Consider the following 16,512-nt stretch of genomic DNA (forward strand, 5'->3'; position numbering starts at 1 on the left):
TTTCTAGAAGATAGCCAAACATCTGACTATTGTACGATTCAAAAATGATGCATTGGAGAATAATAATATGATATTAATGTTAATAGGTTTGGATGCTGAAAAGGCATTTGACTGATTGAGTTGGGAATTTATTAATAGATCCCTTGAGGCATTTGGGGTTCCACTAACATGGACCACATTAATATTTAATATCTGCAGAGGAGCTCAATCTAAGGTAAAGTAAGGTGGTGAGCTATCTAACATGTTAAGCTTTAAAACTGAAACTTGGCATAATTGTCCACTTTCATCATTACAAATTGCTTTATATTTATAACCATTAGCCATGGACGTACATAAAACATTCACATGTAATTTGATATAAATGGAGAAATACTAACAAGAAAGTAATCCTTTTTGATGACATTATAATAATATATGTTACTAATCCAGGAAATAATATAAAATCATATTTGATAACTTACAATATTTTAATAATATAGCAGGATATAAAGCAAATGAATCAAAAACAAAGACTATAGTAATGAACTAACCCTTTTTGTGGGATCATGATAGCATGAGACACTTGGGAATTTGGTTGAAACAGGGTGTTGAGCAAACAGCTACAGAAAATGTGACAAGAAACTACTCAAAAGATTATTAGGAAGATAAAACTATGGAAACTGCTATTTATGAAAACACATAATAAGACACAAACAATTGATATATTTTTGGTCCTGTTATTTCTTTATGTAGATCAGATTTATATGTATCAGTCAAGAGACCAGATGTGGAACAATGTAAAAATGGGAAATAAAGAGTTTCTTTGGAAAAAGAAAGGGTAAGAGTGAAATGGGTAAAAATAATAATGCAAAGGAACAGGATGATTTGGGGCTTCCATTAAGCATTTATTTACATAGAGCTGGCGAAACAGGATCAAATGTGGGCACTTGGGCAGATCTAGGAAATGAACATAAAGGGCATTATGTACGGCCTTATTATAGAAAAATAGAAAAACAAGTCTTGAAAAGGAAAAAAAGGTTAAAAGAAAAAAAATGACAGGAATGACAGAATGACAGATGACAGTATATATATTAATATATATAATACATACAGAGAATGAAAACAAATTTGGAGAAGAAAAAACAAAGACCCTGAAAAACAAATAATTATAAAAGGATGAGACAAGAAAATGGGATGGGGAGATGGCAAAAAACATACATTTATCGGAACAAAGCTTTCATTATACACTTCTATACACAGATCTAGCATGAAGGATGTCTGAGGGTACAATGGAGCAACCAAAAACAGATTTTATTTAAACAGCTGGAACAGGAGTGACAGACTAGAAATGAGTAGTAAGCAGAGCATATATGGCTATATTAGATCTGATATGGACATAAGGAGAGAATAAAGGACAGGTAATGATGAAATGAAGCAATAAGTAAATAAAAGATGTGCAGTGAGTAGGGTCTTTAATTAAGATAGGCAACTGCAGGTAGAGAAATAAGAGTAGTTATGTAATCATAAAAATTGAAATTATTTATATGGTTCTTATTACAATGATAAATTAATTGAAAATATGTCTGGGTGACAAGAGAGAGATATGATGGTTCAGAAAGAAAGAAGAAGGTATAGCATATAGTTCATATAATATATAATATAATTGAGTTGCTTCAGTACAAAAATGACAAATATGCTATAATTTAAAATAATATGCTTATTCTTATAGTTAAAAGAGTATGTTGAAATTTTTTTGAAATGCACTTGAATAGCAAATCTAAAGGAAAACTAAGCTAAAATACTGCAATACTATGCTATAACCGTAGATAAACCATTAATAGAAGAGGTGAGAAATGATTACAGAGATCACAAATATGAAACTGAAAACTAGTGGAGGTCAAAACAACAGTCTTGGAACAAAGTAGTTAACATCTATAGCTAATTACTAAAGTAGATTTGAGTACAACATGAGAAGTCACTGGTCCAGTTGTTAAGACCTGTAGTAAAGTATTAGTAAAGCAGAAATAATATGATATGATCACTGATTAATTTTCTGATCTCAAGATATATTGTAAATAGTTAATCTGTATGTTTAACTACTTTTGTTTTATGTACAGTGTTAAATCAAACTTGGGATTAAGACTTTTTGGAACAGCTGATTGTGATACTTATATCTGCATGCTTTACAGTGCCAAGTTATTGATTACTGAATGTAAGCACCGACTGTCTAAAACAGGCTGTTTTATTAGTATTGTATAGACATAGAACTATAAAATGGTTGTATTAGCAATCAGCGCTGAAATAACAATCTCATCATGCCTGGGCTTACACAGTATGATATACTGAAAATGTTGTTAATAGAGTATTTACCTTGCTTAAAAAAAATTAATTTGAATCCAGAGATCTAGACAGAGAAAGCTTTATGTTGAAATGTTTTATCATATTTTTATCAATAACTAGTTTTATTAATCCATTTTAAAATGATTTTGCGGTAGTGCTGCTGTGGTAGCATTGTTGCCTCACAGCAAGACGTCCCGTTCGATTCTCAGCTAGGGCGTCTTCTGTGTTGAGGCATACGTGAATGGGCATACCTTCGTTGAAGGTTGTGCGTCAGGGCTGGCAACTCGGCATGTACAAATCCACTACCAAACATTAGCGGACCGGAGTTCCGCTGTGGTGATCCCTAACTGGGATAAGCCGAAAGACACAACAACACAACTTACTTATTTATATGCTTAAGTGTTTGCACATTTGAATTGATACACCTAACCATTTGGTATCCACCTGTTGAGGAGTGACTGCTCAAAGCTAAATGTTACCATTCAAATAATTAAGAGTTGGTTTATTTCAAAGGTGAACAGTAATCTGTGTTTATGGTTTTACCTGTGTAGTCTGGTTGGCGGCAGCATTATTGTAAACTAGAGGAGAGAATGTTGACACCATAAAGTTATCATTTGCGCGTCTTCTGAAAGTCTGATGAGAGTGTGTTGGTGTCAAAATATTTTAGGACCAGTTACAATTAATGTTAGTAAGACTGCACTGGCAAGCACTGGGTTTAGTATAAGGTAGGTGAATTCCTGGGGAGCCAGGGACTGTAACACTGATCTATGTACAGATTTTCTAGCTGTATCAGTGTATTACTGGGGGCAGCCATACATATTTACTATATATTTTAAAAACTATTCACGCCTTGAATTTTAATTGGTTGCAGTTCTGTGGATACCAGACATCTGATTGTCAGCTATACTATTTTATGAGTACAAGTGGTATTCAAAAATCTGTACCATCATAATCAAAAAAAAAAAGAAGAGCACACTTCAGCCAATTGCATCCATTGTAGCACTTGACAATCATTATTGTAGCTGGATAACAGTTAGTGTAGGTATCACAGAAAAATAGAAGAGTTATCATTAATTAAAAGGATTATTTGGTTAGATGTTGATTTTAGAGTTCAACTGAAGAATCTCACTAAAATTAAAGAAATAATCCATGTTTTTAACAAGGAACAGATTAGGTAGATGGACTGTAGATTTAGCTGGGTTACTGGTTTATTATTTATTTAGTTATTGTGTTAACCACGGTAGTGTGCTGATCCCAGCTGACTTTTTTCAGGCTTAGCCCAGTGCTTACAGAGAAAGAATCAAGGTTAAAGTATTAAAGTAAAATAGGATCATAAGGTCATATGAAATACAAAACATGGGAGTCTTACAACCAATTAAATCTTGCCAGTACCCACCCTAGACTACACTTCCTTTTTTTAAGGAGGGCTAGGCTAGTCACATGACAGGGCAGCCTCAGTGATGACGAGGTTAGCGTTGCCGCCTCACAGCAAGGGGTTCTCCGGTTCAATCCTCGGTTGGGGTGCCTTCTGTGTGGAGTCTGCATGTCCTCCCTGTGGTCACATGGGTTTCCTCTGGGTGCTCTGGTTTCCTCTCACATCCCAAAGATATGCTGTAGGTGGATTGGACACTCTAAATTGGCCCTAGGCGTGAGTGTGTGCATGTGTATGCCTTCTGTGGCAAGTCGACACTGTAAAACTCCACTGCCAATCATGAGCAGACAGGTGATCCACTGTGGTGACCCCTAACCGGGAAAAGCCAAAAGAAGAAGAAGGCTAGTCACATGACAGATGAATTTGTGAATTACCATTTAAATGTCCAGTTCCCACTTGAAGGAAGATAATATATCACATGGCTTAATTTGTAACAAATCTCTCTCTGCACTATGTTTTATTTATCTGCTGATGAAGATTTACATCCCAGATTATAGTATGGTGTGAGACTGTTTTATTTGTGAGATACAGAAAATCCAGGACTTCTGGGCCCTTAATGGCTTGGAAGTCAATATATAACTTACTAATTCAGGAGTCTATAAGACACTGTATAAAGGGGCAGTATTTACAGTCTTCTTTTTCTTTTTTTGCCAAAGATCTTCTTCGTTATCAACATCCGTGGTCTTTCTTGTTTGATATGTCTAGTGAGGTAAATCTCAAAGGGAGCATTGTAGCCAATAATTAGCCTAATCATGCTGAATAATAGGGGACAATGACCTCCTTAGATATGGATAATATTTCCATATTATTTTCCATATCAATCAGCTGTGCTAAGTAGGACTTTCTGACTGTTGTTCTTTCATGATGATCAAAGGAATGGGAATTATCAATGCAGATTCCAAAGTCTTTAACAGCATTCTAATTTTGGAATGGGGTACTCTGTGCTGCATGCTGGGGAAAGGGTAGACTACCAAACGTGCAACATTGCGATTTCTAGGATTTAATTTAAGCCCATTTTTGTACACCAGGTGTTTACAACTATAAGTTCTGTATGGAAGGCTAGGCATCAGAGAGAGATTTGTCAGTTATCCCAACTTACAGTCATCCACAGACTTCATTAGTCAGAGGTCTTGATTCATGGTATGGATGTCAGAAATGTAAATGATGAACAAAAGAGGTCTCAGCATTGCGTTCTGCAGGATACCACTGTTCTCCTTCATAGTCTCTAATAAGACATTCTCTGCCAACACAGTGTGCCATTCATCTTACCATACAGGGATCTATATGTAATCCATTAAGCTTACTAACTATTCTAGTATGGTGGATGGTGTCAAACTCTTTGGCCAGGACAAGCTACACAGCCTGAGTTACACTTTCAAAGAAATTGATAGATTCATCAGATAGGATCTACCTTTGAAAAAGTTAAACTGCTGTAGGTCTAGCCTAATGAAATTTAATGTTATACCTTATCAGGTCAGTTATAACATGTTCCATGGCTTTGCAGATAAGATTCGCCAGACTGATGGGCCTAGAGGTCTTTCAAGTATTTTGTCATATGTTGGCACATACTGCATCCTACCAGATTGACACTAACTATTTAGCCAATTATTAGATTCATAGGTAGGTTCGTAGGTAAGTACTAGGCTATCGGCCCAAGGGCCTAAGTAATCCTAGCTAACAAGGTTTCCCTGGCTTATGCCACCCAGGAAAGTTATTTTCCTGTGACGCTGTCGAGCAGAGCCACAGGAGTGATCCCCAGGGTAAATTTCCTATTTCCCATCCACTCATCAAGATTTTTCTTGAAGACTGCTAATGATGAACTTTGTTTGATAAAGATGGGTAGCTTGTTCTATAGTATGGGAAGTCTCTAAGACAGGAATCTATTCCTCCAGCATGTTCTGTTTATTGTGGTGACAAGGTGTAGGTCCCTAGAGTGTGTAGCTCAGAGGGATTGGGATTTCTTTAGGTGGAGCATGTCCAAAAGCTCAAGGTTTGACATAGCTTTGTATGCTAGGCAGAGATCACCTCAGAGTATTTGATATGCTATGGAGTAAAGCTGGAGTTTTTTGAGACGGTCAGTGTAGGGTATCTGTTTGAGGCCGCTAATCCTCTTTGTGAGGTACTTCTGCGGCCTTTCCAGCTATTGTAGATGTATTGTGAGGTACATTCCAAAAGGGGTATTGTACTCTATAATGGGTCTAATGAGTGATGCATAGAGGGGAACAATTACCTCTTTTTTCCTGGATGAGAACCCTTTTGTGATGAGGTGTGCCACATAGAAGGATTTCCTGACAACTATGGCTATCTGATTATCAAAGGAGAGACTACTGTCCACCTGGGTCCCAAGGTCTCTTATCACACTTTTGGTGTTGAGTAGACTGCCGCCTATGTGGTAGTTCATAGGTACAGAGTTTTTACCAAAGGGGAGGACAATGCACTTTTTGGCATTGAGCTTGAGGCTATGGCTCTGACACCAGGCATCTGTCTCAGTGAGGCCCTTCTGTAGGATGTCCACATCATTTGGGAACTTGACTATGGCTCCTAGTTTGCAGTCATCTGTGAACTTTGTTAGCCAGAGACCTCCTGTGTTAGCCTGGACATCAGAGAAGTAGATACCAAACAGGAGAGGACCCAGGACTGAACTCTGTGGTACTCCACTTGTCACTGGTTTGAGGTCGGATTTGGAGTCTGCAACTTTTACAGTGTGAGTTCTGTCAGTGAGCCAGTTGGCAACCCATCTTGTGACATAGGGATTTATACCTGGTTTAGTGAGTTTATCTATAATTCCAGAATGGGGGATGGTGTTGAAAGCCTTGGCGAGGTCAAGCTAGGCAGTGTGAACCACCCTGCCCTCGTCTACGGCTTTGGTGACTGCTTCAAAGAAGTTAATCAGGTTCAGGAGACATAATCTGCCTTTCACAAACCTGAACTGGGTGGGGTCTAGAGTTTGGAGGTTACCAATGTCTTTGTTTATAAGTTCCATGATGATACGTTCCATGGTCTTGCAGACCAGGCTTGTCAGGCTAATAGGGCGATAGTTCCTGGGGTCCATGGTGGCTCCCCCTTTGTGGAGTGGGATAACTGCTGCTGTGCACCATTCAGTGGACACAAAGCCTGATGTGAGGCTATGATTTAATATGGTACTTAGGTGGGGAGTCAGTTCATTCTGAAGTTTGTGTAAGACACAGTCTGGGATGTTGTCCAGTCCCATGGATGCTGTGTTCTTGGCTTTAGAGAGTGCAGTTTTTACCTGTGTAATTGTGATTATATGGACTCTGCAGTCATCCAGTATAGGTATGGGCCTTTTAGGGGGTGAGAGGGGGGTAAAGTTAGCACTGAACCTATCTGCTAGGATGGTGGTAACATCAGTTGGTTCTGTAATTTTCATGCCACTATGCTGTAACTCAGAGCAGATCTGGGTGTTGCCACTGAGTTTCTTGACATAGCTATAGAATGCTTTATTGTTGTCCTTAGAATCAGTGGCAATTTTGTTTCCATAACTAGCTTTGGAGGATTTTATGAGGGATCTCAGCTTTTTTCTGAGGCTGACCAGGGAGCTCCTCCACTCATGGGATTTTACTAGCTTTTGCAACAGTTTCTTCCTTCTGTTGTAGAGTTTGTTTATGGCAGGGGACCACCAGATTGGCTTCCTTTTTTGGAGGATAGCGTCTTGGTTCTGTTAGGGATAACATGATCCATGCACTTGTGTAAGTGCTTATAGAGAGCATTTGTGTAGGATTCAGCAGTAGTAACAGTATTGTCCATCTGTATGGTTGTCATGAAGTTCGCCACTTCTGTCTTAAGAAGCATGAGGTTGGCTTTGGAGAAATTGTTAATGGTGGTTTCCTTAATGAGGGGGTGGGGGCGGGATTTGTATATCTAGGGTGATTAGCTTATGGTCAGATCTGACCAATGAGGAGTTGACCTCAGGTGTGGAACACCAGTCACTCATATTGATAATGACTAGGTCTAGGATATAGTTGCCCCTGGTGGGGGTATGGATAAGTTGACCCAGGGCATTGGAATTTATGAATTCCAGAAAGCTTTGAGCAAAGGAATTGGTACATGAGTAGTTTTCCCAGTTAATGGTGGGGTAGTTGAAATCTCCCATTATTAGGGTGTTTGATTGAACACTAATATTTTCCAGTATATCAAGAAAAGAGGAGTGGGAATCCTGGGGCATGGTGGCATATCTGTAGCAAGCTACAATTTGGATTGCAGTTTTGCCCAGATCTAATTGCACTTGGATAATCTCGGATGCATTATGCTGAGCAACTAGCCTGGAGGTGTGGATATCTTTAATGAATATGGACACATCTCCATCTTCAGTGTTCCGGTCCAGGTTAGATGGCCGAAAGGGGTGGTATGAATTATAGCCTGGTAATGCAGGGGTGATCTCTGGAGCCTTGAACCAGGTCTCAGTCACTGCACAGATATCGATGTTCTCCATTTTAAGGAGTGCCTTGAGTTAGTGCATTTTGAGCTTTCGACTTCTAGCACTGAGTAGCATTACCCTCAGGTTTTGCTTGCCTGTACCTGTTATAGTGATGAATTTGTCATTTGAACCTTGACTAAAAAGGGCACTATAGGGGCGGCAAGAGCCTTAGCCAGTATCTGGAATTCCAGGGGTGACAGGTGCAGGCCATCTCTGGCAAAGCATTGTGGCCTGACGACCATGTCATCCCAGGCAGACACATACTGGATCCCCTTAGAATGACACCAGAAGCTTAGCCAATTGTTGAAGTAAATCATTTTGTCCTTGTACTGTGGTATCATTCTGGGTGATGGCAGAATGCTACTCAGGGCTAGGGTCATACCTGCCTGGGCTACAAGATCAGAGAGCTCTTCCATGTCTCTTTTCATGTAGTCCAAGGAGGTACATCTCAGGTCGTTCACACCAACATGGACAATGACAGAGTCATATTTGCACTTGTTGTGGAGTGACTTGAGTGTGTGCATTATGTGGTGGATCCTGGCACCTGACAGGCAGCTGACAGTAACCTTCTCCTTGTTTAGCCTGGTGAGTGGGACTTCAGTATGCCTGACTATAGAGTCAACTATGACTAGTATGTTGGGTACATTGTTTTGCCTTATGGGGTGTGGTTGAGAGGCACACTGAGTTTGTGGGCTATGTGTCATTTGGGTTGTGTTAGGGGGTGGAGGTTGCTTGCGTTTCTGCTTTGGAGGTCACTGCTGCTTAGGCAGATTATCATTGAGGGCCTCTGCAAATGTTTTTGTGTTTCTATGTGTGGAGTTTGGTGGTGTAAGTTTAGTGCGACTATGTAATGAGTGTGGTGTGGTGCATGTGTTTACCTTCTCCTCTTGACTGTCAAGTTCAGTCTTAGATGGCGAGAGCTTTGCTTCCAGTTTGGCTAGATAAGTGCATCTCTCACAGGTTGTAGTGTTGGGTGGTAGGAGGTAGGTTGTCTGTTTACATGATGCAATTGCTACACTGCCCCAAGATGCCCAGATTCATCAGGTAGACAGGAGAAAACACCTTGAGCTGACCCTTGGACATGCCTGAATAAAAAAACTATTTTGCTCTAGACAGGTGAGGAAAGTAAGTACAAAGACTGTTTTCTTCTAGACAATTGAGTAAAGTAAGTACAAAAACAGTTTTCCTTTAGGCAAATGAGGAAGGTTGAGTGCTGTAGTAATTTGTAGCTTATTTAATGCTTACAACAGGTTTTGAGCAAGTGCTGAGCTCAAAGAAGCAGATTCAAGTGCTAAAACTAAGAAACTGGCTAGTTCTAAGGGAAAATTTGAAGAGCATACTTTATGGCGCCGGGAATAGTTTAACCCTAGCTAAGCAGCGCTGCGCAATGTGCAAACTTGTGCAAACCCATGCAAACACGGGTTTTTAACTTAGAAAGTTGAAAGGGATAGACATCAGCCCAAAATGGCCAATAAGGTTCAATTTCAGAGCTGGAAACCACTCTTCTTGTGACAGATAGGCTGCTCAATGCTTACCACTCTCATTGATAAGCAGAAAGACATCCCTCCACCACAACAAGGTCTGGACAACTCAGAAACACAAAATAAAGTCCTGAAACCAGCAAATCTGGGATGCAGACTATTCTAGTATAGGAAAAGTTGGGAAATGAGCAAAACATATAGTATTTTTTTGTTTTGTTTTTTAGTGAAATTAAACAGACAAATGCAATTTAAACAGTAAATATGCACAGAAACGGCCATTGCACTTGAGTGTGAAGCCTACAGCAGTAAATGCAGTTTAAATTATTAACTTTAAGCTGAAATCAAAGTACACAGACAGTAAAATGATTTAACAGTAAAATGCAGCAGAAATAACAACAGAACCCAAGTAAAAAGGGCTTTTTAAAGTGTGGTAAGCAAAAACAGTCAAGAAAAAGTCAAAAAGATACTTAGAATCAGCAAAAAGTCTTCTTTCTCATTTCTGGTGCTGTAGTAGTCTGCTGCAGGATGCCCAAACAGGCTCCGCCAAGCTAAAACAAGAGCAAACCTGTGCAAACACGGGTTTTTTAACTCAGAAAGTTGAAAAGGATAGAAATCAGCCCAAAACAGCCAATAAGGTTCAATTTCAGAGCTGAAAACTACTCCTCTTGTGACAGATAGCCTGCCCAATGCTTACCACTCTCACTGATAAGCAGAAAGACTTCCCTCTACCACAGCAAGGTCTGGACAACACAGAAACACAAAATAAAGTCCTGAAACCAGCAAATCTAGGATTTAGACTATTCTAGTATAGGAAAAGGCAGGAAGCAAGCAAAACAGATGGTATTTTTTTGTTTTTTAGTGAAATTAAATAGAAAAATGCAATTTAACCAGTAAATATGCACAGAAAAAGGCTATCACACTTAAATATGAAGCCTACAGCAGCAAATTCAGTTTAAATTATTAACTTTAAGCTGAAATCAAAGTGCACACACAGTAAAACGATTTAACAGCAAAATGCAGCAGAAATAACAACAGAGCCAATTACTGTTTCTTTGTACCTAGACCTCATTCGTAGAGAAGGAAAGATTATTCTAAGGACCAGAGTCTTGCCTGTATTTGTGATGTGCATGGAGAGTTCTGACATGCCTCTCTGCATATCTCTCAAGGTTTTGCATGCAAAGTCATTTATTCACATATGAACCACCACCATGTCATAGCTGTATTTGTTAGGTAAAAGGACCATTGAAATATCAGAGATCCTGGCACCTACAAGACTACCCACCATCATCCTGTCCTTGTGCAGTCTAGCAAGAGGAGTATCAGTGTGTCTGACTACAGAGTCAGCAGACACTAAAACCTGTTTATTTGTAGAGTGGTAAGGTGTGCTGGATTTAAATTGATTTTAAGTCCTGATTACTCCTTGGTGTAAATATACCAGAAGGTGACATGTTAGATTTCTGGTGAGACCTGGTCTTTTTGGGCCAAGAAAACTTTGGGAAAGATTTTTTTACAACTTCAACATAAGACACTTTAGTATGTGTTGGTGTAGAGTGTTGAGATGTTTTTTTTTTTTTTTTTTTTTTGTGAGACTGAGGCCTCCATGTTAGTTTAATACTTGCATCTCTCACAGACAGAATGTGTTGTATTTTTGAAAAAAAGTTAATTATCTGTGAGCATCAGACAGTTGCTGCACTGCTGAAAGATTCCAAGTTCTATAAGGCTGATAGAAGAAACACAAGCAGGCTGACCTTCTATTATAGTCCATAGATTTAGAGAAGTGGGTGAGTATTACACTGACCTACTAATGAAGTAAATTATGCAATTTAGGTTTGTTGATAGAGGTACACAACCTGCTTATCTGGAATAAATGGAGAAGTTTAACTTTAGTTGATACCTATGCCAAAGTTTAGTGCACTCTCCTTAACCAACAGTATAGTATAACTTATCTGGAGCAGTTTGGGGCTGCTTAGGCAATACAGAGCAGCTATGAGCTGCTTGGGACACTGTACAGCAGTATTGGGCAGACAGAGTACAAGAAGTGTGCAGCATGGCTCATCACATTACAAAAACATGTAGCTGTATGCATGACTAAGTATCCTTATTCACAGTATTAATGGGGTCTGGGACAGGTAGGTGGTATAGAGAATTTTACGAATTAAGATACCTGTGTCTATACAATGCACATTTCAGTACTGCTGAGAGAATTGCAGCATTATGCTAAAATACCATATTTAAAGCAAACAACTATAGCAAGAATGAGCTTAACAGTGCACAACAACCATCAGGAATACATATCATTCTGCCTTGGTAGCAAGCAACGCCTACACATCAGCCTGGATTCACATATTCTGGCACCAGAAGGAAAACAATAATCTAATTTAAAAGCAGGTTGGATGTTTGTCAATAAAACAGTGTGGACTGAGTAGGCAAAACTCACTTAGCTCGGTGTTCCTGGCTTCAAATTAGTAGAGTCAGATCTAGTTTTAGATGGTCACAAATAAAGCACATATTCCATCTGAGATGCTCCATGCTAGTCGACTGGTAAGTAAATCATGTTACTGTCTGACTTAGCATAAACCTATCTACATTAGTACCAAAATGACTTAGCACATGTTAACATAAAACAGTATGGCAACAAGATAGATTTCAACCAGTTTCATTTATTTATTTTAGATATTTTAAAAAGCTGTCTTACATTGTTGTCTTCTGTTTCATTCTAGGCAAGTGATGATGGACGGAATATTGGAAACTGCCCTTTTTGTCAACGATGTTTCATGCATCTGTGGATGAAAAATACCCCCTTCACAGTTACATTTGTGGACATGAAGAGGTGAGAACTAAGCTAAAAAAATGAGAAAGTGACCAAGTGGGACTTTTGAAGTGGTATCAGTAAAAAGAGATTAAAGAACAAAATTGGAAATAAAGGAAGGAATGGGAGATAATATAGAGGAGAAAATATGCAAAGAGGGGATAAAAAAGCTACAATAATGAGGAGAACCTTACCTGTCCCTGTGGTACCAAAGGACAAAAGTCTGACGGAACACCAGATACCTGTGTTGGACTAGTAGCATGAGACCCTGGAAGGACTGGGTAGGGAAGGATGGCAGTGAGCATATGACACCAGTTGGGGGAAGGAGGCAGCTTGGTGGGCTGAATGGGTGAGATGTATAGGAATGCAGGTTATAACCACAGCATGAAGATTCTAGTGTATCAGAACTGGAGGCAGTGTGTCTGTTGGCCAGGTGGTTGTATGCGCCTCCCATTGTATCTACAGTGGAGGGAATTCTAAGGCTGTCGAGAGGGTGGGGATAAAACAAGTCACAGGATGTACAGACTGGCCCACTCCCTAACACTCACCTTTCACCTTCCTCAGGGAACAAATTAGTCAAAGGGCTCTTGTCCCAGTGGAGAAACAAGTGAATCAATTGGGTGCAGGAAGAGAAGACCCTGGGTCAGTCCTGCAGACAAAAAATAAGAAAGAAAAACACAGACCTGGACACTTGAGAATACTAAATGGGTATGGCTTTAGGTAAAAGAAATTTCTATGTTAAGAAAAATCATAGGGCATTGAAAAGGAAGTCTGGGGCATGGGCATACATACATAGCAATATTTCAAGTACGGGCATGAATGTCCTTCTAGCCTGCCAATACACCAGAGCATTTTTCCTATAATAAGTGTCGTCTGTTTTAAAAATTATTTAAACTAGTGCTTGCTTTAATGTAAATTGGTAGTCTGTTCCATGTATCATCAGCTCTCTCAAAGAACCTATTAGTACACCTCTCATTCCCATAGAATCTTCTACATAGGTTGTCTAATGATTCGCTACTACTTTTTGATAAACACAAACATTCCCAGAGGTAGTTGTCTCTAAACGCCCTATATACCTGAATAAGAGCTATTAAGTATCTATATAAGACACTGTACAGGTTCAGATATTTTAGTCTTTCATAATAACTTAAATTTTCACATCCATGGATGCCCTTGTTATATATCCACTGTACTCTTTCCAGTTTACTCATGCTTGTTTTTTTACTCAAGTTTGGGTCTTATGTAACAAACAATGACTTCATCATTTCCAGGCAGGGTTTGAGGACACAGGAAGGAAGTAAAACAGTGATATAAACAGCTGAACCGTATTTCACAGTTCATTATTGCATAAGGTCCTCTAAACACTTCATTGCTTCTCCTGTATATAACCTATTAGCTTGCTGTTTGATTACAAATATTGATGCTGAATTATTCCTTAGTCTAACACCAGCTACTGATGAAAAAATGCTGTTGTCCCATACAGACAAATGATATATTATTATATCACTATATTTTTCTAATTGTCTGCTTGTCAAATATTGCATTTAAAGTTTTTTTGTTTTTTAATTGCAGTGTATATGTTTTAATGTTTTGTATAACATTTCCTCAAATGACATATCTGATCCTGTACTTACAGCTTGCTCTGTGGAACTCCCCACAAAAAAAAGAAATTCTAAGAAAAACTTATCTTGTTATCAAAACAGATGTGGCCAGTTCTGTGGCAAAAAGGGATGCAGCTCTAAGCACCGCACAGGACACTTAGATTCAGTTAATGAAACTAATTCCTGAGCCAGCCTTGGGATACATTGGAGTGGTATTTTTACTAAGTTAACTTTCCCAGTGGGGAAGAGGATGAGGTTTGCAGTAAATGACAAGCAGTAATTAGTGCAGACCAATGACATTAGACCAGAAGCCTGTGTGTATGAAATGGGGCAGCCCAGTGGGTAGAGCATATCACAAAGTTCTTCCACAGCTCTCAGGATGATACCATACTAGGACACTCGAATCTCCTCTCCAAAGATACTCCTTGAGTGGTTTCACTAAGAATTTCCCTGCTTGGGGCCCTGGTCAAAAGGTGGGTCAGAGAGGTGTACAGGAGGGGCTCTGAGGCACACCTAGTAATAATAATTGTTTTGGCACCCAAAAAATTAAATTAGTAAATTAGACAACCAAGATACACAAGAAGGGTATGGAAGCAGAGTTTTTAGAAAGGCATGTATGAGTAGCTTAAGACAGCTAGTGCAGCTGAATGCACTTGTTCTCAGAAACAGGTTACCTGTATACATCATCTGGCAGAGATGACTTAACAAAGGACATTTGCAGTGATTATTAGATATAGAAGTGTTGATAAGGATTTCAGCACTGCTATAGTAATACCTGATAGCCAACATTGTTTTATTTAATTTCACAGTACATCATTATAGCTTACACAAACATTATAGCCTAAAAACTGAGACTGATGTATATACCACCTCCATTTCTTTGCAAGACATTATTTCAACAGCAATCCGAGTAGAATTTTTAAGGCAACGAAACCATTGTTTGGTGGCAATGATTGTTAAAACTTAAATTTCAAGTAATCTCTGTAGTATACCTGAAGTCTCAAAACAACCCACTAAACAAGTGCAATGGGTCCAAAAACAAAAAAGTGTAAGAAACTTATCTGTATGGAAGATTTTCAGCCCATATATCTCTAGTTACTCACAGTGATTATTTTTTTTTTTTACTTAAGACAAGTTTAAGTTCGCTACTTCTACTACTTTTGTCTGATCTGAATAATATACAGTGATTAACTACAGATAAATGGACTGAAAATCTTCCACACAGAGAAGTTTCTTACACTGTTTTGTTAAAACTTAAATTTGATGATTATTATATAACAGCCTTTATCTGCTTTAGCAGAGGTACACATTTTCTAGACTAGCCAAGGATAAGCTAAAATGCAAATTTATTATTCAACTTCTCCTTTATTTACATGATTGTTGCACTGTTGACAGTACTAAAACACATATGATATCATAAAATGTACACAAAGGGGGCGTGGCCAAGATGCCATTCTGATAGCAGCAGAAATCCATAGGTCTACTTAGATTTTAATATCCTGACAGGAAATATACTTTAATTTTTAGAAAAATCTAACTAAAAGTATACTAAAAGTTAGATTAACATAGACTCTTTATTATTTTCTAAAAATTAATACATAGTCAAAAGAATCTTTTAACTATTCCTGTCAAGAGGTTTTCTACTGGAGCTCTCAAGATGAGCAACTCGAAGAACCCACACCAGGAGAGTGCAGTGAAGAAAGAACTACATCTTATAATAACAAACATCCAAGAACTGTCACTAAAAACATGAGCAACGTGAAGAACCCACACCAGGAGAGTGCAGTGAAGAAAGAACTACATCTTATAATAACAAACATCCAAGAACTGTCACTAAAAACATGAGCAACGTGAAGAACCCACACCAGGAGAGTGCAGTGAAGAAAGAACTACATCTTATAATAACAAACATCCAAGAACTGTCACTAAAAATGAGCAACGTGAAGAACCCGCACCAGGAGAGTGCAGTGAAGAAAGAACTACATCTTATAATAACAAACATCCAAGAACTGTCACTAAAAACATGAGCAACGTGAAGAACCCACACCAGGAGAGTGCAGTGAAGAAAGAACTACATCTTATAATAACAAACATCCAAGAACTGTCACTAAAAACATGAGCAACGTGAAGAACCCACACCAGGAGAGTGCAGTGAAGAAAGAACTACATCTTATAATAACAAACATCCAAGAACTGTCACTAAAAACATGAGCAACGTGAAGAACCCACACCAGGAGAGTGCAGTGAAGAAAGAACTACATCTTATAATAACAAACATCCAAGAACTGTCACTAAAAACATGAGCAACGTGAAGAACCCACACCAGGAGAGTGCAGTGAAGAAAGAACTACATCTTATAATAACAAACATCCAAGAACTGTCACTAAAAACATGAGCAACGTGAAGAACCCACACCAGGAGAGTGCAGTGAAGAA

The 16,512-nt window shown here is 38.7% G+C and overlaps 1 protein-coding gene across 1 annotated transcript in view; it reads left to right on the forward strand.

The window, feature by feature from the left end:
* The window catches only part of LOC122791036 (chloride intracellular channel protein 4-like), a 266,386-nt gene that overhangs the window by 124,195 nt on the left and 125,679 nt on the right, over positions 1-16,512 (forward strand). The window contains exon 2 of the mRNA XM_044058811.1: positions 12,388-12,497. Within this exon, the coding sequence (XP_043914746.1) occupies positions 12,388-12,497 (110 nt within the window). The remainder of the gene's footprint in view (positions 1-12,387; positions 12,498-16,512) is intronic.

The sequence above is a fragment of the Protopterus annectens genome, chromosome 16.part0 (genome assembly GCF_019279795.1).
Source record: "Protopterus annectens isolate FY-2018-M chromosome 16.part0, PAN1.0, whole genome shotgun sequence".
Classification (NCBI taxonomy): domain Eukaryota; kingdom Metazoa; phylum Chordata; order Ceratodontiformes; family Protopteridae; genus Protopterus; species Protopterus annectens.